The sequence below is a fragment of the Aythya marila genome (genome assembly GCF_965140915.1).
Source record: "Aythya marila genome assembly, chromosome: 3".
NCBI classification, from domain to species: domain Eukaryota; kingdom Metazoa; phylum Chordata; class Aves; order Anseriformes; family Anatidae; genus Aythya; species Aythya marila.
The window spans coordinates 11,871,298-11,895,116 of record NC_139044.1 but is presented as its reverse complement, the minus strand read 5'-3'; the positions used below and the strand labels follow the sequence as shown (position 1 = coordinate 11,895,116).

The window sequence follows — 23,819 nt, the reverse complement described above, 5'->3', positions numbered from 1 at the left end:
TTAGTGAGTGAGCCTGTAGAGATCAGAACATCAAGTGCTGTCTCCTCATTATAGTCAGATAAAAGGGTTAGAGATGGAGAGAAGTATCTTGTTTTATTATTTAATGACAAGAAATGGCCTCAGTTCTATTTCTTGTAATACACTATCTTTTAAATGTGTTGTCTGGAAAAAGCCTAATCTGGGTTTTAAACACTAGGTCTTTTTATTAGAACTTATTTCCTTGGTTTTCCAGTGTAAGCATTCTTCTCAGGCTATTATTTTTAGATACTGAAGTCTCCTCTTGTTTTCTTGTTTGTTTCATTGGTTTGTTATTTCGTGCTTTTTTTTTTTTTTTTTTTTAAATCATGTAGCTTGGGCTTTAACTCAGTCAGGTCAGTGAATAGGAATTGGTTTTCAGCGTTTCCTTCCCTCCCTCCCCTGCATCCAAAGCTTCTGAAGGGAATCTACATTTTTATTGTCCTGTGCTGATGAAAATGTCTCCAGTTATTATGCCCATTACGAAGGGTGAGGGGTTGGTCCAGATGGCCTTTATTGTCTTCATCCTGTTCATGAATGATTCAAGGAACAGTATCCAGTTCCTGGAAGCTCTAGGGCTTCGTTTTTAATTTTGACTAATTGTTTTCGTGAATAATAAGCAACTTCAGAAAGTACAGTCTTCTGGTCCCCGGGTCATTAATGACTCACCATAAGTTTAGCAACAGTTAAAAATAATTCCCCACAATTTTTAAAAGTCCACGTCATTTTGCTCACGAAGAATTCATCACTTACTGTAGGGATAAGCAGAGATGTTGTATTTGCCTATAATTTCCTATTAATAGCCGTTTTGAGACACACTGTCCCAGGCAACCAAAAACAAGTAATAAAAAAGGAGTTGGACTGAAGGACTGGCCCAGATGGAAAATGAGCTTTTTTTATCCTGTTCCATGAAAAAGAGATGGGCAGTGACCCTACTGCCTCCTTCCCAGCTCCTCTACGGGAGGTGATAAACTGCACTGCATGTACAGCTCCGTGGATTTCAGGCTCTTCTGTAGTGGGCACGCCACAATTAGTGCCTTGTCAGGAAGACTTTGGCTTTCTTGGAAGTGTGTTGGAGATTTCACCTCATGTGCTCTTCAACAGCAGCCCTGGAGAACCATCGAGGGAGGAAGGAGCGCAGTTTGCTTTGTTAATATGCAGGAGAGGTTTTGAGTAAGGGAAATCCCTCGCTGCTTTTCTTAAGCTCTGAGCAGGCAGTCTCGTTCTCATCCCTGCTTTGTTTTTCCCTCAAGGGGAAGCCCAGCAGGGCCTTGCCCTGCCTGAACTCCAGATGCATCCATGAAGTTGCTCAAGATTCACCGCTGGGTCTCCTGCTAGCAGAGCAGGCCTCAATGAGCGGTGTGAACACATCTCCCAGGCCCTGCTTTCCATACCATGAGGCAATATGTGCCCTGAGTGAACACATGCAAGCTCCTAACCCCTCCTTCCAAATTATGCATCCCCATGATGTGCCTTTTAAACATTATGTCAGGACTCAGCTCCTCGGCTGGAGCAAGTGGATGGACGCTGCCTCTGGGAGCTCGGATTTGGTGTGGGGTGGTGGAGACTGTGACAGGACGTGGGATTTAGGAGGAGATGGGGCTTGTGCTCTGCTGAAATATTCCTCTTTTCTGTTTACTCTGTACATGTCCTTTTGGAGTCCCTGAGTCTATCGGTGTGTTGGTGTTGTGATTAAAATAGAAGAAGTGTAGCCAGCCCTCAGCTTCTCGTCCTGTCATGGGCACTCATTTCCTGGTGCTGTAACTGGAGCAGAGGTGATGGTGCTTTTAGGTGCTATTTAAACCCCTTCTGCTCTCCCAGCCTCTAAATACGATCATCTTTATTTGCCCTGTGTCCACACTGACTGCAGATCAGTCAAGATCAGACAAGAATGTCTTGTAACTAGGGTCCAGCTTGTAAATTAAGGTGATACTTTTATTTTAGAAGTTTTTTTTTGCCTGTAGCCTGATCTCAGGACATGCTTCAGCTCTGTCCTCTTGAAGTCCAGGAGCTGTTTTCTAACACATTGTGTTCTCCACTGGCAAGTCTTAGGCAAAATAGCCTCCTTGGACAGGACTGGACAATGCAATAACTGAAGTGTGGGCGGTAGGGAGGGAAATGTGCTCTGGAAAGTGGCATGTCACCATTCCTCTCATGATTTTCTCTCTTCTATGTTAAGTGGATTGATGCAGAGGAAAGGTTATCGCGTCGCAACCAGCACCTTTGACGTGGGGGTTGTTATGTGACTGAAACAGAAGAGAGCTGTTTGTGTTTTTTTGTTCGTTTGTTTGTTTTGTTTTGTTTTGTTTTGCAGATAGTGTTGTATAGAAACTTGGAACTGATGGCAAGGAAATGTCTTCTTGGTATTTGATGCCCTACCACATCTACCTGAACAAAACTCGGTGTCCATACGGACAAAAATCTGTGGGCATATATACACAAAGTGTGTATGCACACACACACACGTTTCTCAGTCTTTGTCAGCTTTTGCTTTTAAGACACCCCAAAATACGGACTAGCCATCTGAGTCCAGAAGAGGCAGTAAGCCATGACAAGGGAGGATATATTGGAGCTGTATTCAGGAGAAATTTGGCGTCCAATGTGCTTGGTGAAGTGGAGGGTGAGTGGTGGTCGCTGTCAGGTGTTGTCTCTGTGGGCATCTCCCAGGTTTGTCTGATTTCAACATCAGCAGTGTTCAAGTCTTTCGTAAGGTCAGTACTGGCAAAAAGTTGCCCAGGACTGCCTGATGTCACAGTGAAATTCATAAAAGTCAGGGATGCAGAAGCCCCAGTCCAGTGAAGGACAGTGCTCCTTGGCAGAGGCAAGGAAGGTTAGGCAGACCTTTGTCAGCTTTTTTAGACCCTTTGCTATTACTCCTCCCAAAGAGTTCACCTATCTCTGAACCGTGTTTTTTTGTTTGTTTGTTTGTTTGTTTGTTTGTTTTTGTTTGTTTGTTTTTGTCTGGGGAGTTGTTGTTTTCTAAATGATACCCAAAACTGCTGTATTAGAGTTTCCTCAGATCCGGTGAGGCAATGTTTTCTACATACCGAGGTTGCTGAATCAGTATACCGGCCCAAGAGAAATTCAAAGAAAACCATTGAACAGCTTGTCCATGCTTCCATCCATCTTTTGCAATGTATGTGATAACCCAAAGAGGTTACAAAAGAAAAAGTCAAGTGTAAGGTTGTCTGTAACCTTTTTATTCTTCAAAATTCGGTAGCATGCTAAAATCGGTATCAACCCTTTCACAGTAGCACACCATTTGACTACCTGTCAGAAGAGTTTCTGTTGGAGAGCATCCCTAGGATGTCTTTTTTGGCAGAGATGCATTGTCCTGGGTTGATATGCTCCAAAGACCTGCTTGTTCCATTCTTTGTGTGACTGATGGGCTGGGTTAAAAGTCATAGTGGAAGCTAGTTTTTGGTTTATCCCATGCAGGATTTAGGATTTAGTGGTGCCCCCTAACTCTTCCAAGCATCGGAGCTGGCTCTAGTTGTTAACTTCTCTTCTGGGGTCTGGTGGTGAACTTCTCTTCTGTTGCCTGTCCCCTGTCAATCCCAAGAGCACGGACAGGTTACCTGTGGGACACAGCACAGCAGATGCTCGTGGTGCCCTCTGTCCTCCTGCCCCCGTTGTGCTGCCTCAACAGCAACAAAACCAAACAAAAAATGATCGCCGCCACCACAGCCATTTGAAGTGAGGAGCTGAGGTCTGTAATATCAAGCTAAGGTATTTTGTCAGTGTATAATTGCAGCCCTTTGTTAAGCAGGTGCATACAAAATAGTACATGCCCATTAAATGGGATTGCTGAGTTCTGATCAAGAGCTTGTTTATCGGGGAATCAATTGAAGAAGGGAAAAAATGCCATTTTGGCCTCCTGTTTATGTTAGCAGCTCATTATAGCAAGGACATCCTTTTCCTAAGGCTGATATTTTAGAAAATACCACTGTAGCAAAGTTTTCTTTCAAAAACTGTTAATTGGACCTGCGGGGATGAAGGCAGTTCCAAATGTAAAGCTGCTTCCCAGCATACTTGATCTCAGGGAAATCTTTTTATCCACAAAAATTACAGCACATGTCTATGGTGGCCAGTGGCACGTTACCAAGCCTACAGTAGAGCAGAATTAATGCAAGAAGCCCGATGTGCCACTACATACATACTCTCTTAGAGCTTTTCAGCCGTTTGTCATATTTATGAGCAAATTTAGTCCTGAAAATGAAGCACTGTTTTTGGCTTTGCGTCAAGCATAATGCAGGCAGGCTCGTTCCAGCGTTCACCGCGCAGCCCTGCCAATGCACCTCTCTCTTCGTCTGCAGCAGTGCTGGTACACACTCCTGCCTTCTTCCCGAAAACGGTTTGGCAGGCTCCAGGAAATTAATCACTATGGTTTTTGTGGTGCATGCAAACAACAGCTAACACAAGCCGAACCCAGCTTCACTAATTAATACCGCCGAGATAAGTTCTTAAATCTCCAGAGGGAAGGCAGTGGTGCCCCTGAGAAGGAGGCATTTGGGTTTTGTAAGCCTCTCCAAGCCGTGTGTGAGCTTGCAAAGGATGGGACAGCCAGGGTGTGAGTGTTGAAGGGCCAGCCAGCATCCCTGCTCAGCATTCAGCAGCAGCGCAGATAAAAGGGAGCCCCGTGATAGCAGGCAAAAGGGCTGGGAGGAAATAAAGCTGGAAATTTAATTATTTACTGCTGCTGCAAAAGCTGTGCTGGCTCATGTCTCCTAACCTTGACAAAAGATGTAACAGACACAGGAGGATGTAATAGGCATAGACTAGGGAGAAGAGCAACGTGAAAATCCTGTGGCGGGGATGCAAGGCAGATGTTCCCTGTTCTTGTGACCATTTTTGCCCTTTTTGCCCCCCAACACCATCCAGATCTTGCCATATGGTCTTTACTACCACCCAGCCCTTGAATAGGGCAGTAAGCAGGGACTGCGAAATACAATAAAAAGGCAAGATACTTAAACCAGGGATAAGCATTTTTGTTGCTATGGTGCACTGATGGTCTGCAGAATCCCTGCCTCTGTTAGTGTCTTTTGGTCAGGACTAAAGCAGAAAGACCAGCTATCAGCACAAGCCCACAGGCTTGTAAGGACTATAAAGGTTTTAATGTTTCAAAGTTTGAAAGAAGGAAACACATTTAAGGACACGGGCCCACTCACAAATTCTGTTATATATCCGCTTCTGTGCAGCTGTCTAAAAACAGGCACCAGGCTTGGTGTTGCACGTCCTCCTCCTCTTCCTGCTTCCTTACGGAAGGGATGACTTCAAATTTTGTCTTATTGCTCTCACAGAAATGGGGAGGATGTGAGGCACATCCTATTCCTTGCAGTCCTAAAGCAAAGTCCCCTGACCTTACACCTGCCCAGGAGGACCGCTTACAGATCGGGGGCTTTGTTGACGCAGGAGCACGAGGCTGCAGCGTGATGGATTTTCTGCCAGTGAGAGATGTGTAAGGCAGAGCCCCCTCTGCTAAGTGCTGGTGTCCAAACTGTGCGTGCAGACTGAAAAAGTGAGGTGGCTGCTGTGGATTAAAAAGGAAAAAAAAAAAAAAGAAAGAAAGAAAAGGAAAAGAGAGAATTCTGCTCTGCTTCAAAGGCACAGAAAGCTCAATGAGTCATTCACTTCATCTCCATTTTCTTTTGGAGAACTGGTTAAGTTCTTTTATATTTCATAGCCCTCTCCTTCCCTTGGTCACGGGAAAGGAAGAAAGAAAGAAGTAGCCAATTAAATATCTGTCATGGAGGAGCTGTAGCCTTTTTTTGTGCAGAAGAATCTCCAATTCTCACATGCTTATTTTTATATTTGGTTCCCATATGCTGAGTGGATCACACATTAATTGTTAAATAACTGCTCTGCAATTCAGTTATGGAAATGACTTCTACTTCAGTACTACTCGTCCTTGAGTTGAGAATGAGAGGTCAACCAAAATTAGATAACTTTCCTTTGCATCTTTTCTGTTTCTAAAAAAAGCTCTGGTTCGACATGATGTCTGTCAAGAAGGCTCTGAAGTGCTATGCATTAAAACAGCCTTCATGGCAAGGTTGTTTCTTCGAACATGTTGAGGACCGGTGCCCTGATCTGTTCTGGTTAAACTTTCAGGCAGATGCAGCCGTGTGCCGTGCATCGACTGCAAGGCAGGTTTTGTATTTTAGCCCTGCCTGCATTCACTTCTAGAGATGGATTTGGAAATGGCAGCTTTAATAAAGCACAGTTGTAATATTAGCTGTGGCAAAGGGAGCTGCGTGGGCAGAGCCTGGGGCCGCTTGACTTCAGTGGGATTCTGCACAGGCACAAGTGTCCTCCCACGCTGAGCTCTTTGGATCTACAGCCTCGGCTCTCATTGCGAGCCTTTGCTTTTCCTCTTACACAGGGAAAGCAGGGAGTTACGTGTCACGCAGCAAATATTAGCAAGCACATCTTCTGTGTGTAAAAGAAAAAAGCAAAGAAAAGCTTTTTTTTTTTTTTTTTTCCAGCTATATTCTTTCGGTATCTCCTTGCCTGCACATAATGCTGGTATTTCGGTGCATTTGATCCCAAGGTCAGTGCAGAGATCCCCACTATCTTTAGTGGGCTCTGCACCACGCTCAGCAGAAGCTGCTGTTGTGGTGATAAATCCGAGTGCCATGCCCGTCCCAGTGCTCTGGAGCAGTGGTGGTGTTGGAGGGGCTGCAAACCAGCTTGGGCTGTGAATACCTGGCTGCCCTCCTTTTCACAGGGGGTTTCTCCTGGTGAATCAGAACAGAACAGTTTGCATTCTGAAAGAAATAAGGAGAAAAACTTGGCTTTCAGAAAGGAAATAAGCCGATTCTTGTTAAATGTTGGCTTCTTTCCCCCTTATAAGTTATATATTCAAATTACTAAAAAGAAGCAAATATAGTTATTTTGGTCCCACTGGGATTTCATGCTTGCAGTGGCAATGTAACCGAGAAGTCCTTGTCCCCATAAATTCTATTTACAGATCACTGGAAAGGGTGTAGATAAATTTCCTAAAAATGGGGGAGGGGGGAGCCTTTTTGGCCCAAACTTATTGTCCTGATGAATATTTCTAAAAAAAACTCGCAGAAAACCTAACTGAACTGCAAGCCTATTTTCAAGCCTCTGGTTTTGTGTTTCCACGCGAGCCCTTCTGCCCTAATTAAAGTTACTTTTAACTCTCCATTTAGTGGCACATTCGTGTGCAATTTGGGATTCTCATGACTCACCAGCGTGCCCCTGGCAGAGGCTCTGTGTTTTTGTGAGGCTGTGGAGCTGCTGCGTGCGTCTGCGAGTCTCTGTGTTGCTGCTCTCCGTGCTCTTCCCCCTCTAGGTGGTAAAGTACCCTGGAGGAAATTAATGCCCATGTTGCTATAAACACAGCCAGGATGGATGTGGATAAAGAGATGCCCTTGAAAAAATCGCTGTCTTTCTGAAAAGCACCATTTTGTGGACGCGGGTGGGTTTGTTTGAGCCAGGTCACGCTGATCTCAGGGCGCAGGTACGGTCACGGAGCTGTAGGTGGGACTTGTGGAGGGCATTGCCTCTTGCTGTTCAGAAAACAAAGGCTTTGCACGGCCTTTATTAACCACTTGTGAGACTTGCAACAACCAAAATCAACACCGTTGTGCGTTTACAGGTATTTCAGCAACGTGCTCTGTGCTTCTCTCACCTGCTGCTTTGTAGGCCTCAGCGCAAGCCTGCGTGGTTCAGAAAGGATCAGGAAAGGTTTTAAATATGCCTGATTCCAAAATGTTGTTTCAGAGTCATTTTACTCTCCTGTCTCTTCTTTGACTGAACCCAACTGTCATCTGCTGAAGACAAATCGGAGCTGAAAAGCCAAGGTCTTGGAGCCATTGACATCAAAGGGAGCCAGCATCTCCTGGTGTCATGGAAAATACGGCCGCTTGAGCTGTCTTAGGGTATTAATTTCCACTCAGCTTTTATATTCAGTGTAATACTTTTAGGCAGGACGTTAATGGGCACTTGAGGCCTTTATATAACAGATAAACAGTAAAAAGCTCAGAGAGAGCAAGAGAGATCAGGTTTGGGGGATGCTAACCAAGTAATTAACTATGCAGAATATGCCTGGATCCAAAGTCACACCATCCTTTAAAGGTCAGCTATTCATTGCTCAGGTTTTGACTGTGTTCTTTGATTATCTGATTATTTTTAAATGCAGATTACATAAATTGTGTGCATGTAGTTGTTATAAAAGTTACCCTTAACCCCACAATTCATTCCTATGTTCCTGCCAATAAATATTGCAGTAACTGAGAGGAACGGGGTTGATGCTAAATTGACACTAAATAAAGAGCTAAAAGTACAGAAATTTCCTTGTGTAAATAAGAGTTAGATAAGTGCACAGTTTGGAAACTCCCGTCGTGGCAATACCCCATAACAAAAATACTCCCCAGAGTCACAAAGGGTTTGATGTTCCAACACCATACTTTGTGATATGCTTAAGGAAAGGGTAGATAACACCACAAAGCAGCTGAAATTTGATTCTGAAAAGGAAAGTCTGTTGTGATGCTGAATGACTCCTGTATCGGATAATAGTGAGGTTAAAACATAAGGAGTGTGACTTCCAGCTCTGAGAACTGGAGAAGCTGGATTTAAGGTGAAAGTGAGAGATCCTTTGAGTAGGACTCTCTCTTCCTGAAACTAATGCCATACTCTTTAGCTACAATTAAGTGAGACAAGACTAAGGCTTAGAGAGGTATTTGGAGCCTAACCATGTACAGAGAAAACTGTGGGTGGCTATTTCAGTTCTGTGAGCAGGCATAAAAGCCAAACAACAAAAATACAGTACGAGAAAACGCGCACAGCTGTCGAACAAGATAGAACTATGAAAATACAGCTCAGCACGGAAGGGCAATGACCGTAAGTGAGGAAGGTCATTTAACCCCGAAGTTCCCCTACCTGGGACTTTCCAAGGAAAGTACATAACCTTGCAGCAGTGCTTCCAGGAGAGTCATCGTTGGAAAAGAGCTGACACAGCAGAGCTCAAATAAACGACGATGGAGCTCTCTGTTCTTTGGTACCCTTGTGAGCACCAGCAGTGGAAGGACTACCGGAGCTGGGATGAGCTGGAGGGAAATGTGACTGAGAAGTAAGACAAGAACCTGATACTCTGCCAAAAATAGAGCGTTTCTGTAGTTTTTAAATACATGTATTGATTCAAATGCAGCAGTGATACAAAGGGAATTTAATAAGGCTTTATTTTTAGTGCTGTCTTTAACGCTTCTCTGTACAGTTCGGTGAAATGTACAGGTGTTACTATATTGGTTTTTCTTTTAAAACCTCCTAAGTGCTTTCAGGTACCCATAAGCTTGCTCTAGGGTATTCATGTGGAGAAAAATAAATACCAATGTTAAGCATAAAAATTCACTCTCTGTTTTCCCTAAGATTTCATCCTATGATAGACGCTAGATTGCATAGGATCCCAAAAAGCTCTTTTCTAAAGGAGTAAAAATAATGTAAAACTAGAACAGTTTGCAGCCTAATTTATGCTTTTCAGATGATTAAGGACTGGCAACCACGTTTGTTACAGAATTAATGGAATTCCCCATAAAGCTTTCATGTACCATCTCCCAAAGGGGGATTAGACCAATGACTTCCAAATATTGACCAAAACCCCTAAATAAATTCTCCCTAAGTACTCTGCAAGTCTTCTCTTCAGAGGTCTTTTAAACTTGCCTAGTGGGAACAAAATTTGTGCAAAGAAGAGTTAGAAGGGAAATGTGGTTCTCAGCTGGTGATTTTGACTCTTCGTTAACATTTTCTTCTGCATAATAACTTGGCCAGGGACCCTCCCAGGGTTGTATACCAACATTACCAAGGAAGTGTCAGTGGACTAAGGTGCAGTGATTTGTGTTGCATGCTGTTACACTTATTTACGTCATGCCAGCCAAGCTGCAGGAGAAAAATGCCCTGTTAAAGATTAACCATCCTGTGCTCACTGTTGCAGGGTTTAAAAGAGCTCTTGAGTTCAGCTTTACTTTCAAAGATGCTGGGATTCAGCAAAACGAGAGTGGTCTTGGTGTGCTTTCTCTGTCCAAATGGTGTTCGTAGTGTGGTTTAGATACAGAAATGTCTCGCTTTTCATTTCTGCACCGGGAGTTAGAGCTTAACGCTTTTTGTTCTCTTGCCTCAACTCCATTCCTGTCTCGAGAAGGCAACACGATGGCAGTGCCTCTAGCTGGCATTTCCTAGCCCTGTGCTTAGCAGCCTTCAGCTTTGACCAGCTGATAAGGTCAGTATTTCATAGAAATCACAGAGTCATCGAATGGTTTGGATCGGAAAGGACCTTAAAGACCATCTGCTGAAATGAAACTGATGCAGCTTCCAGGCTCAAAAAAAGGTTGCCAGGGTGAAATGACTCGTACATGTGGAACACCCCAGTAGCAGCACACCAAGCCTGCTGTTGAATTGTTCATAGAGAGCAGAGTTTCTGCTCAGTGCGTGAAGGAGGAGCAGGGCTATGGCTTTCCTGGCATGGGGACGATGGATTTTGCAACCTCGGTGTTGTTTCTCAACATCAGCAGCTGGGACTCAGGAGAATAGACCAGGCTGTCTTCAAGCAGTTATTTTTCATGTGTTTTAATCAAATTTATGAAGGATGACTATGGAATTGAAGAAATGACTGGGAATTCCCTGTGAAATTCACAGTTTCATAGTTAGTTACTTGAACTGTAAGCAGAGAGGAGGCTCGAATGGTTTGTGCACTGTGTAAGTTCAGGTGTGTGGTGCTGGTCAGCCAGGGACTGCCAAAGGGTTTTTCCATCCTGTTCCTCTCCTGTGACACCCAGTGACCTCAGCAGGTTTGGAAAGGCAATCCACGCAGTCATTTTCTCAACTACTTGAACGTGTTGTAAAAGGGTAACAGAGGAACCAGGTAGGCAAGCTTAGCAAGTAACTAGTGATCAGATATGCCCGCAAAAAAAGTTGCAGGTATAGTCTTGCAAATAGTCATCTACAAATGAGAATTAAATTTGCATTTTGTCAGCATAAATGGATATGTTTGTTTGTTTGTTTGTTTGTTTTTTCCAAGTTATATTAGCACCAGCAGGACAGTGATTTCTGTGTCCTTTCCTTTTGTCCCCCCAGCCAGTGTCCGTGTGAACTGGCTCAGCACTCAGGCCATCTGAACGTGTCGAGGCGGTGGTGCTGCTCTCTTAGGAAAGGCATTCGTGGTGTTTTCTCCAAAACCACGGGGTGCTTCAGCTCATCTCCATCAATAATGAACGAGCAGTGTCCTAGCAACATCTAGAAGGCAGTGGCTGGGTCTGAGCCCTCCTTTAGTAATGAGGTGAAACACAAGATCACTGATGACAAATGCAGGATAATTAACTGTGCTAGACACAGTTCGTTCATTATCAAACTCTGCATTTATGCACTGTGGCACGGTATTTTTAGGTGGAAGCTTGCATTGGGTAGCCCTTGGAAGAGTTCATGTATGGAGGGCACCAAGGACAGGATGCTGCTCTGTGAGTGGGATGTGGGGATTACAGGAGGTTCAAACCATTCAGAAAAGAAAGCAGGCACCATGCAAAGTGTGCTTTGTGTTTTTTTTTTTTTTTAAGAAAAAAGGAAAAAAAGAGGAAGTTGGAAGGCTTACAGATAAAATACAGTATAGACTAGGACACAGTATCAGCCATTTGAAAACAGTATAGCCATTTATGAAGTATACATACCTTGCATAAAAGTATTAATCTCTTTTAAAAAAAATAACTTTATGATGTGAAATATGGAAGAACTTCAGTGTATGCTTCCTTCTATTTACTTGCACTGTTAACTTTTCTTCTTTCCTGGTGTTTTCTGATAGGAAAACTCTGCTTCCAAAAGGCACAAGCACAAGCGGGTTAAGGGCTGTGTGTCTCCGCATCCATAAATAATCATCTTTCATTTAAGGTTTAAAATACCAAACGGAATGTTTCCAGTAGGTTGATAACATAAAAGCAATGACATTACATTTGCTGTGCAGTATCAGAGAACTAATCTTATGCTCCTGAGATTATTTCAATTTCTGCAATCCTTTCTGATTAATCTGTGCTATTACAGGCTTGATGTTACATTAAAAGAATTAAGGAAAGATCTGCAGGAGGGTAGACTCTTTTTTTCTGTGTTGATGTAATAATCATTAGCTTAAGAGATTCCTGGTTCACGTAACACCAAAATAATACAGAGGAATTAGAATGCCCTTTCAGTAACAAATATTTCTGCTTTATTTTATGCAGTATTATGGAAATGAATTGCTCTTTACCCTAGTGTTTTCAAAGGCCATGACTATACGTTTGTTGCAAAAGCAGCTAAATTTAATTAAAAGTAATGAATTTAGCATTGTCTGAAGCATGGTTATATGAAATCAATGGATTGCCATCCATTCCAATTTCTCTGGAATTAGCTGAACTTGCTGTCATTAGCCCCAGCGTGCCTTGCAGAACATTAATGAATCTAAAAGTCACTTGCAAAGTTTGCAGTGGGATCACGATTGATGCAGTCTTTTAGCAGATTCGATGCAATTTCAACTTGATCAGGCTACCTTGTGTTCTAGCATCCCAGTTTTTGTTGATTTTTTTGTTATTATTTGTTAAGTGTTCCTAACGTGAGAATCTAAGCAGTGAGAGTAAACCACTCTCATAAACATCTGACGATACATTTCTTCTTAGGATGAATCACCCAGCTCAACACGCCTGTCACTCTGATTCTTACAGAAGGAAAAATAAGCTCAAATCCAATATTTTTCTTCTCTTGGGGTCATCTCTTTATGCTTTCCAGAACATTGTCATGGTAACTCATTATCTTTTATGTTTTTTTTTTAGCGTGAATTATGCAGGTCATTTTTGTCTCCCTCTTCCCCCACTCCTGCTGGGGCTGGCGTCAGCAACCACTCCTCAGGGAAGCAAATCTGGAGCCATGTGGGGAGGGATGTGGCTCCCCAAAAGCCTGCAGGAGGGTCAGGTGTAGCTTGGTTTGTGTTTCGGCACTCAGGCAGCAGCTCCACAGGTGTCTTCATGGAATAGGGATGGTGGGACAGTACAGCATCTAAAACAAAACATAAAAAAACAAATTGAATCCAGAACTTGAGGGCTTCCCAGTAGTGCTGGGACAAGTCATTTTATTTTATTTATTTTGGGATCTGCATTTCTTTATTGTCAAAGCCTTAAAATGGGTCCATCTGAACCGTGAGCGTTGTATCTTGCTATTTCTGTCCATGTCAGAGAAGCAATTCCACGATGGCGATCACAAATTAATGCTGTCTGGTGGTGGCAGGGGAGCTGGCCCAGCGGGGGCATGCTGAGTGATGCTTAAAGGAGGTCACAGAGACTTGGACCGTCCTGTAATTTCCTCACCTGTCAGGTTTTAGGTGCAATTACTGCTCTCGGGTCAGTGCTACCTCTCTGCACATTCTTTTGGTTTGCTCACTGGCCATTTCCAGATACTTTCTTTCCACCTATAGTTCATTAGTGATTAAGAAATAAGAATGGAGTAACCAGGAATGTGCCATTTTGGTTATAGGAAGGGAGAACTGGGCTGTATCATCATCACTCCTAGCTTTAAGCTGCTCCCATCTGGGCTGTGAGGCTCCGCAGCTCACGGGAGAAGTGCTGATTAACTGAAGCCAACAAAACCTCTCTATAAAATGCTCTTAGGGATCTCTTGTCCTCTCTGCGTGCCAAGCACACCCGCAGGGAGCATCGTTTCTGACCCTTTGGAAAGCCTGGCTTGTCCCCAAAAGGCATTACGGCTTTCTGTGAGCCATCAGCCCCGAGCAGGAGGAGGGAGGGATGCTTTCTTAGCCAGTAACGCTGCGGCGAGGTGTTCAGAAAATTTATGTTTTTAATGTATGTGCAAGCTCATGCTGAGTGTGCAGTCCTTCAGTTTCATCTGGAAGGACAGCAGGGTATAAGGAGTTAGCTTATTAGGTGGTTGTCCAATAGTTATGCATTTATTTTCCTACTGAAATAATGATATACTTACAATTTGGGATGTTACTTAGAGGGTAATATCTGCGGTATTTTATGAAAAATGTTTCAATATAATTAGCAAATTTTAAGGAAGCAGGAGAGTTGACATTTTTAATAGATCAATAGATTTCTTCTCATCCTAACTCCCGCTGCTGAGGCAGGTTATATCTTTAGCACGTGCGTGCATTTCCTCTTACTCCAGATAAGCAGCGTTTTAATACTTGTTTGTGAAATGAAAAAAATAAATTGATAAGCTGTAGATTTACTCTGAGAGCAGTATTTTGTCTTTGCCATGTAACTCTTGCCTTGGAAGCCACATAAATTTAGTTTCTGCCCGTGGCTGTTGCTGGAAGAGGCAAGTGTGCTGTGCTCCTCGCACGCCCGCTGCCCTGCTCGCTCCCACGTCTCAAGCACTGACCAGTTCCTCAGTGCTCCACAAAACGTTTTGTTTTATGTACCCCCAGCTGGCTTTTCTGTTTGCAGCCTAATTTGCTTGTACTGTAAATTGTGTGATATTCATCTGGTGTTAAAACATCTCTGATTTAACCCCAATCCTGCTGTGTGTTGCTGGAAGCAAAGCCCAGGGATGCTTTGGTGCACTAGGAATAAATCTCAAGGTATTTTTTTTTTTTAGCTGGGCGTACAGAGATAATTCTGTTTGATGGAAAATGGTTGGGTAGCTTATAATGTATGTGGCTTTACATATCCTCGCATTTCTTATGCCTTATGTAACGATGTGTGAAAGCCTCTGAAGGCAGGTTGTCATTCTCTGTTGCAGCAAAGTTATATTGAAGTCTGACGGTCATGGCTTCAGCATCTTTATTTACCAGCGATCCACTTAATTACTTACGTAAGGTATACTTGGTATTTTTCCTGGTGAACAGAAGAGGCAGGAGATTTGCTGGGCTGCAGAATATTCAGTGATCTGGAAGGAAAAGGGACATGTAAAAGAATTTGTTATCAGTTGCTTAGCCTTGAGGATTGAAGAGGTCTTTAGAAAGCAGAAAGATTAATTTCTATAGGAAACGTTGTGTCAGAAATTTCTTTGATTCAGTCCTTTGCACATCTGATTAAGTGGAGAAATAAATTATTTTCAGTTTTAATCACCTATCATAGAATGGTTGGGCTGCAGCCCAAAATAAGGCAACGCTTCTGAATTCTACCACTTTGGATAATAAGTGATATTGGAATTCTGGCTTAGACGGTTCTTTTAATTAAGAAAAAGCCTCCTTAAGTGAAGCACTTTGCTTATCACAGTATCACAAACTGTTAATAAAAATAACATTTCCTTGCTAGCAAGGGAACGCATTACTTGAATGTAAAACTGTTTTATCAGCTAGTCCTTTCTAAAACCACTTAATGCCGTTGCAGGCAAAAGAAAATTAGGAAGGCCAAAAATGAATGCGGGCTTTTAATCACAACAGGAGGTACCTGGATGTTCGAAACGTTTGAAGGCAAGTTCGGATCCTGGTGACACTACTGGTTTGGTTTTTACTTACACAAAGGGCAGCCACATCTAAAAATTCTAGTCTTATGCAAAATATGAAATGAAATCATCGTGTCTGAAATCCGTGGTGGGGAGGATGGGCACGCAGCACTTTGTCTGAAAATGAGGCTTTTTAATGTGAAATAGAAGCTAACCAAACAAACCCTGCATTTCTCTCTCTCTCTTGGTTCCCTGAAGGCCATAGAGAGCTCCATGGAGCTGGCTCCTTCTCCCCTTGCACAAACCATGGAGTTGCTCTCCTGGCAGCTGTCAGCAGAGGAAAGTGGTCCCTGGTCCCCTGAACCTGCTTGGGTTTGGGTTGTTACGGCTGCCATCACCACCTTGCAGTCTTTGTCAGCGAGTGTGAAGCGTGTCACCGTCTGTGCCCTGCCGATTGCACCAGGGCCAGCATCTCCCTTGAGACTCCTTGTGCTCGACTTCCTCACTGCTGCTTCCTCACTGGGACATTCCCCCGCTACGTGGGACAAGCAGCAGTCGAGATGTCTCAGCATCCAAAGCAAATCTCTTGCTAGAACTTAAAACACCAAAAGTGTCGAGGTCACTGGGAACCTTTTAAAGTAGCTGGTCAAAGCGATGCTATAGAGAACAACTGGAAACTATTTTAAGTTTTGGATGTGTGAGAATTGGTTTTCTAAAACCACTTTTTTTTTAAACTGTAGTTCCTGAGATAAAGAAAGCCATCCTTCTCCTAGTATTTTTCTAGTAGATAGCAAGAGCACTGATGTTTATAAAGACAGTCTCTCGTATAAATATTTTTTCAGCTCCCTGTTGTTATTGGGGGGGAAATAAAACCAAAAAAACAACAAAAAACAAGCAAACTTGGAAGATGGCAGAACTGATTCATGGCTGGGGGGAGTGTGTGTTTCTTGGATGTTTATTTTGCAGCTCCTTTTTGTAGCCCGGGCTTGGGAGGGAAATGGGAGGAGGATGGGAAAGCGTGTGCGGAGAAAACCAAGACGGGTGTGGGAAGTGGCTGCCCGGTCCCACTGCTTTCCGAGAGGCTCAGTTTGGTGGTGGAAGGGCAGTGCGGTTCTCTGTGTGCTTTGAGCCTGGCTTTCCAGCCTGAAAGCAGGGCTGTTCATGCTGTTTCCATTGCACACACGTGTGCTCTGACAGCCCTACTCATGCACGGACACACTCCGTCCCTAAAGACCTCATCCACCTCCAGGAAGGGCTCAGCAAAGTCCAGGTTTCTGTCCTGCAGACGAGCGTGCAGAGCTTCCAGGCACTGCCACTTCATGCTTCAAGTATGAAGCATCGACCACAGCAGGTCCCCCTCCAGCCGAGGGGCTCACGGCGCTGTCATCGCGTGCTTGGTGGCTTCGGATAAGCAGTCGGCGAGTGTTTGGTAGTCTGGTGATGTTCCTGTTTGTTAGCTTCTGGGTTTGTTTTTAATGAATGACTCGTTCTGGTTTGGTTTTGCTTAATTGCGAGGCATCCGAATGGGCTGAAAAAATTTATAGCACTAAGAAATAACCAAAAGGATGCCTTGTTTCTTGCCGAGGATACCAGATATGTCCTGCTCTTAGAAAACAGCTACAGGGAGTGATCAGTTTTGGATTTCAGAGCTCAGTCTTCCTTTTTTTTTTCCTCTCTTTTTTCTTTATCTTTGGAACTTTGTGGAGGATATAAACTAGCTAAGCATTACGTGAAACTAAAACCCAGCTCTGAGCAACCTGATTTATCACCCCCTCCTTCGTGTTCCAGGTTGGCCCACGTGAGAACGTGGTAATTGCTCAACTATTGTCCCATCCACAAAGGAAAGTTTTGGCAAGAGTGTCCTTCTGCTCAATTTACAGTCCTTTTCACTGACAAAACCTGAAGAGGAAAAAGGCTACCTGAGGCCAAAAACACCCCCACCAGAGCTGGGAGCTTCGGTCCTCTCCTGTTTGCTCACGCTCACCTTGTGATTAAGCTGTAAAATCATCTTCTGCAGATCTTAAAAGCTGCATATTCAGACCTTGCCCTGGGGAAATCCGTTCATGACCAGCAGCACGCATGACTCGGGGTGCACAGTTGTAGCCAGAAAGCCACAGATGCCAGCAGGAGTTTGGCCCTGGAGTTCATCCTGTTGAGGACTATGACCCGGGGCTGCGAAGCGTGGCGCCGCCAGTCGTTGCCAGAAAGGTCAAGACAGAAATTATCCCGTGGCTGTGGCACACGTGTTGGGAAAGACGAGGTCAGGTTATGGAGAGAAGAGCTGTTTTCAGATGTTGTCTATGAAACAAGACTTGTAACGTGTTACTGATGCTCAGAGTGTTTTAGGCTGGCAAGAAAAGCTTCTGCTTCTGCAGTAGCTCTTCTGTGAAAGCGAGCTCAAAATTGTTTTCCTGTCTGAAAACAAGGATGTTAAAGCTGGGGAGATTTTGCAGAGGAAGCTGAAGAGGCATCGGCTCTGCAGTCCCGATCTGCTGCCTTTGCACCAAAAGCTGTGCGGTTGGGCTGACGCTGCCCTGGTCTGTTCATTTCAGAGGGAACGACTCACTCCAGCAAGGGTACGTTGTCTGGTTTCAGCACCGTGCTTCCAAAAGGCTCAGGTTGTTAACTGGCTGCCTGCTTGAGATTTGCCTTTTCCAGTGCTTCCTAATAAAGGAATGTATAAGGAGATGTTTCTGGGGTTTGTTTAGGCATTCTTTTGCAATCTCCTAAGCTTGCAAACACATCTTCCTCAGGCAGATGCAACCAATGTTTTTAATAACTCTTAATCAGAGAGGAATCTACAGGAAAGCCCACTGCCAAATGGAGTTAAGCCGTCTAATTCCTCACCAGACATTCTTTTGTGCACGCTGACCGGCTGTAATTATGCCTTGTAGAAGTATTCAGGGTATTTTACATGCGGGCTGTAGTGCCAAGATACTTTCCATAAGATGTGTTGATAACCATTGTCAAGGACAAGAAAAACATCCAAGTCCTGGGCTTCCTATCTGTGTTGCTGTTGATCCTGAATGCCTACTGCTGTTTTCTGACTACTTTATAGAGGCTAATAATTAAAAAAAAAAAAAAAAAAAAAAAAAAAAAAAAACACAACAACAACCTGCCGTGGTAGTTTCCAACAGCATGCTCTTTATGAGCTTACTCAGTCAAAGGTCTTTCCTAGCAGTCCTTTGTATATTCTGCCTGATGCCTACTCAGATATGTGACTGTTTCTGAATTCTGATTGAACGAAGTGGCATGAAGTAAGTTCTCCTATCTCTATGAAACGTTCACTAATCAGAAGTACTTGATAAAATACAAGTATATACTCAATACATAATGGGATCTCTGCACTTTGGTCTGTTGGTAGTTGGCAGAGAAGACAAACGTTTCATGAAGATGGATTTACCCAGTGTAGCTCTGTGAAGTGACTTTCCAGTGCCCAAACAGCTGCCTTTGGGGAGATCTTTGGTGACTAAAGTTTAAAGTGCGTGATGCTTTTATTTTGCCAGGTTTCCTTTCTTAAAGCACGTGGAATGTGGGTGTAAGTGTGCAGCTTTGTGCCTCCAGTTTCAAAGTTTAAATCGATGTTTTGATTTCTACATTGAACTGCGGTAGTTCCCCCTGTGACTCACGTCAGGGCAGAAACCCTGGCACAGCCTTTTTATGGACTGCCACGTGCTTGACTTCATAATCATTAACATCTGTCATCTCCTTTCTTTCCTGTTCGCCTTCTTCTGGCAGTGCCTTTTGTGGTTATCGTACACAAAATAATCCCCTTTGGTTCCTCCGTCCGCCTTTTGGTTTACACATCACTTTCTGGTCTGATTCTTACAAAAACCGGAACGACCCAAGAATCCCTGTGAGGGTAACAGAAGGTAAAAGGTAAAACTATTCCCCATGTCTGGGGAAAAACACTTGTAAAATTTGGTTAGCAAGAAATTCAGTGGGGAAAAACTGATGGTTTTCATTTGCATTTCTCCAATGACTTTGTCCTTGCATATGAGCTATTTCTGCTGTGAATGTAAAGGATGAGGTTGCAGTATTTTTGGCAGGTGATAATTATAGGAAAAAACGTATTTTGAAAAACTGACAGAGTTCAGTGTGCTCAAAACCATATGAGACCTGGGGATGCCCTTTTTGTCAGCCAGAATCCCCATAGGAAGTACTTTGTGACCATAGACACGCCAGTGGGTAAGACTATGGGACTGGAGACCTCAGGAGGCTGGTTCACATTGGTGTTTATTAATAAGTTCTGTATGATTAGAACTTTTATAACACATATTATTTACTTTCTTGGCCCTTTGTGTGTCCTCTTTGGCAGCAGCTGGCTGGCTTGCCAGCATGTACAGGCTTGGTAGGTGGGTGATTGGTGGCAAATCCCTGGGCGTGCTGCAGGTACTGACGTGGTACCAGGCAAAAAGGAGATCCAGGGGACGTAACGCGTTCTGGTTTCCTGGTAATATCTCTCCTCCTTTGTATGCCTGAAAAACGATCGTCGTTGTCAACTGCTGTTCTTTCAATTTTGTTTCGTAGGAATCCGAGTTTCTCTGCCTGGAGTTCGATGAGGCCAAGGTGAGCCAGATGCTGAAGAAACTCTCGGAAATAGAGGAGAGCATGACTGCCTTGACTCAGACCACTTGACTCTTACAGCAAATAAAGAGAATTGCAACTCAGAAGTCAAACGACCTTGGTACTTTTTCATAATGCCTGTTTATACAAATAAAATATGTAATGATCTGTAAGTCCCAGTTATAACCATACAACACATTCAAAACCAAGCATGGGCTAAGTTATGCTGTGGAGACTTCTCTGACCCTTCCTCCATGCCTGTTCTCCAAGGCAGCAGTAGTGTTGTTTGCATAAAACTTTGCATAATCAAGCCCTTGAGTTTTCAGCAGCTTTTCCTTATTTTTTTCTCCCTCGATCATTTTCTGAGACTTCCAGGTGCTGTAAATACCAGGTGGATGGACAGCAAAGGTAAATAGGATGGTTGTGGTGGCGGAGAAGTGCATGAGGTGGCCAGCCTTGCTGACCCATTGACACACACCTGCCCTGTGCCACAGAGAGCCGGGGACAATTCTGGGAACATCTCTTGGGTGGCAGGAGGTGACACTGGTTTTCCAAAAGCCTGATCCAGTGACCTCTTTTCCAGCCAGGGAGGACTGAGCTGAAATGTTTTCAGTCTCAAAGGTTTCAGTTCAGGGCTGTGATCTTGTCCACTTTGCCACAATGGGATTAATAACCGTAACTACCAGCTTATCAGTGCAGGATGACGTGGAGGAGCTGCCTGGAACATGATGGTTCCTATGGGAGAATTGCCTGAGAGTCTGTAAAATGGTGATGGAGCAGCTGGAGCACGGCACTAGCTTGCTGCTTTTGTTCCTAGCAGGAAGGCACGCTTATACATTTGGTTGGCGGCTACACTGATTCTTTCCATTTCATCTTAGCTTTATAAGCAACCTTCCTAGCTAAAATTATGTTGACTGCTTGTACCAAGACAGAGATGACGACATCAAATGCTCTTGTGCCATTACTGAAGGACTCCGCACTGCTTCTTGTGGGTTTGTTGCTTGTGGAGTTGCCAGGTTGTTTCTGGAAGCGGGCTCTCTCTCTTCAGGGCCAGAAGAAGGCCCCTTTTCCCGTCTGCCTGGTCAGAAGGTAAAGCATCAACCAGGCCAGTTTGTCTCGTGGCATTAACATCTCCTTTCCCATGCTCATCCCACTGACTCTTAGGGCCACCTGGTTCTCTCCTCTGTTTTGCAAAGGGACCAGACAGCTCCAGCTCCTCGCTCTCCAAATTTAGCTGCAGCTGATCCTTGGCAGAGTGGAAGGGGCTGAAAGCACCGAGCCCCATCCCCAGCCCACTGGTAGCCAGCTGCCAGCAGGGCTGTGAAGTGCTGAGTGCTTGCTGATGCCGTCAGCTTGCCACTTGCCTCTTCAGCAAAGTTCATTTAAATGTTCTTCTGTGTTTTAGTGCATGTGAAAAGAAGTAAAAAAAATTAAAAAAAATCAAGGTCAGGGAAGGATCGTGATCTTGAGTAACTTGCACCATGTCAAACATACTTATTGTTTTATTTTAACATGGTCAGAGGATAGGAAAATGTGCTATAAATGGAACTTAAAGAGAAACAAACTGGGAACAGATGTCAGGAAGTATTATTTCATGCAGAGAATAATAAATATGTGAAATGGCTAACCAGGCAAGGAGGCTGAGGCAAAAAATAATAAAGTCGGGTCATTTAAGAAATAATTGGGTACTTTCCTAGTAGAGGTGAGACGTTAAAAAGGAGTGTGTTGGTTGTGGTTGCTGCTTCTCTCTTCCCAGTCCTCCTTCCCCTAAATATCTAATTCTCGTGATTTTCTTGGTGTGTCTTTGCTAACTATTACGCAAAGCTGGAAAAAAAAAAAAAAAAAAAGCAGCCTAATATTTTGGGAACCACGCTCTGCCTAGCCCTTCGTAAGGGCACAGGAGTGTCACTGGGCAGCAAAATCATTTCTGCTTCACAAGGTTTGACATGGGCAGGGAAAGAGGATGCTGTGCATCCCTAGGCTGGGTGAGGAGAACAGATTTCCACACTGAGCAGGACCGTGCCTTCCTGCCGGCATGGGTTAGGTGTGTGTCCATCCACCTGCTCCTCGCTGTGGGGTTTTGAAACTATGGGCCACTTTCGGCTGGACTTGGTGGAGGAGAAGACACCTCAAATGTCGCTGTGCTCGCATCCTTGAGTGAAGGAGCCAAGTTGCCTTGTTTTTTTTGTTGGGATTCATGGGCATTACTTGTCCGGGTGTAAACCACAATCACCCAAATTCGTGGCCGGGCAGCTCTTCCTCTTCTTCCTCCCTGCAGGGGAGCGGCCAGGTGGCAGCATGCCCCGAGCCACCGCTCCTGTTTCCTGCCCTGTGACCTCTGTCCCGGCCCCGCCACAGCTTGCTCAGTGGCCGGGGATAGAGGTCTCCAACCAGACAAAGCTCTGGATGAATTTAACCAGGAAGCCTTCCGCTTCGCTCTCTCTTTTGGCCATGAAATCAGTTCAGGCTGGCTTTCCCCAGCCCCGCAACCTGCCAAATTTTCATCCTTCCTGGTTTACTAACGACTGGAAACCAGGAACAAGTGGGACTTCCACATGGCCCTGGGCTGGGGCAGGCTTGGTTTCGATCAGAGCTCGGATATTCAGGCTGACAAATACAGATGGGGCTGAGACAGGGCGGGGAGCATCCAGGAAGGCACGGGAGCTGCGGCACCGCCTGGGTGAGCCGGGATGTTGCGAGGGTTTTCACCAGCTTCCTCCAGTCCCACTTCTGCCAGCGCTTTCCTCCTCACCCAGCCAGTGGTTCCCCAAAATCGTGGTGGATTTAACCAGTGGCAAGCAAGAGGCTGAGGCTGCAGCTCCAGCACCATGCACGAGGCTCCAGAGGTGCATCTCATCCCAACCGTGGCCGAAAACTCACGAACGGCAGCCCCGCGTTGTCGCAACCTTCAGCTGAGGTCGCCTTATGCGTCGCCGAAACGCCCTGCAATTTATTCATTCAGTGACTTCTTGTTTTCTGGGAATCCCTCCAAGTTGCCGCTGGTTTATGAGCTGGGGCTCCCTAAAATACCTGCCCGTGCTGTCGCCTTAAATCATGTGTTAGGCGATTGGCAAGGCTTGCGTTCGCTCTGCTTGCAAAAAGATCCCTCTCGGTGCAATTTTCTTCTGTCCTGGTCCACGTATTCCCAGAATTGCTTAATTCATAGAGTATTTTTCTAGGCATATCTGAAAAAATAATTTAGGCACGGCACATTTTTCCAAATCCAAGCCAAGCAACCACTGCATTTCATAAAGCTTTGGGCCATGTGAAACAGCAGAGGCAGATGCATTACATTCACGTGGATTTCCTTTCCCATTGTTTGGGGTATTTTTGTCTCTTTTTTTTTTATTCACCATTTCTCTATTTTTCTTTCTCCTTCTTACAGATCTTTTCACAAGTGCAAACACCACAATTTACATTTGTGTTTTTTTTGTATTTCTTATGAAGGCTGCCGCTGCAGTCCATGACCTTTCGTCGTGCTTTATCTTGATAAACTGGTTGATATTTTGATAGATTTACTTTTCTGTACACCATCTCCTATATTCTTTGTTATCTATTAATAAAATAAATCACTTACCATCTTAGTAGATTTCCCGAATTGTTTACTGGATGTTTTTGGACGTGTAAGTCTCCGAGAAGCTTTACGTGATGACTCACGCTTGCTCCGTGTCGATCGTGGAAATGTTTCCTTGCCGTTCTGGGGAATTTGAACAGTTTATTCATTTATTCCAAGTATTTACAAGAAGTTTACTCAGGCAGTGCTGGGTACAGAGAGTGCCTTTTTAAGAAGGCAGCATTGCAGGCGACAGCCCGGCCGGGGAAGGCCAGACTGCAACCCTCGGCCTTCCTCCGTGTTGTGG

At 44.3% G+C, this 23,819-nt stretch overlaps 1 protein-coding gene across 3 annotated transcripts in view; it reads left to right on the top strand.

The window, feature by feature from the left end:
- Nucleotides 1-23,549, top strand: part of COMMD1 (copper metabolism domain containing 1) — a 76,990-nt gene extending 53,441 nt beyond the window's left edge. For all 3 annotated transcript variants that reach the window (XM_082756903.1, XM_082756901.1, XM_082756902.1), the window contains one exon: nt 19,924-23,549. In XM_082756903.1, the coding sequence (XP_082613029.1) occupies nt 19,924-20,031 (108 nt within the window). In that variant the 3' untranslated portion in view covers nt 20,032-23,549. The remainder of the gene's footprint in view (nt 1-19,923) is intronic.
- The last annotated feature ends 270 nt before the right edge of the window (nt 23,550-23,819 follow it).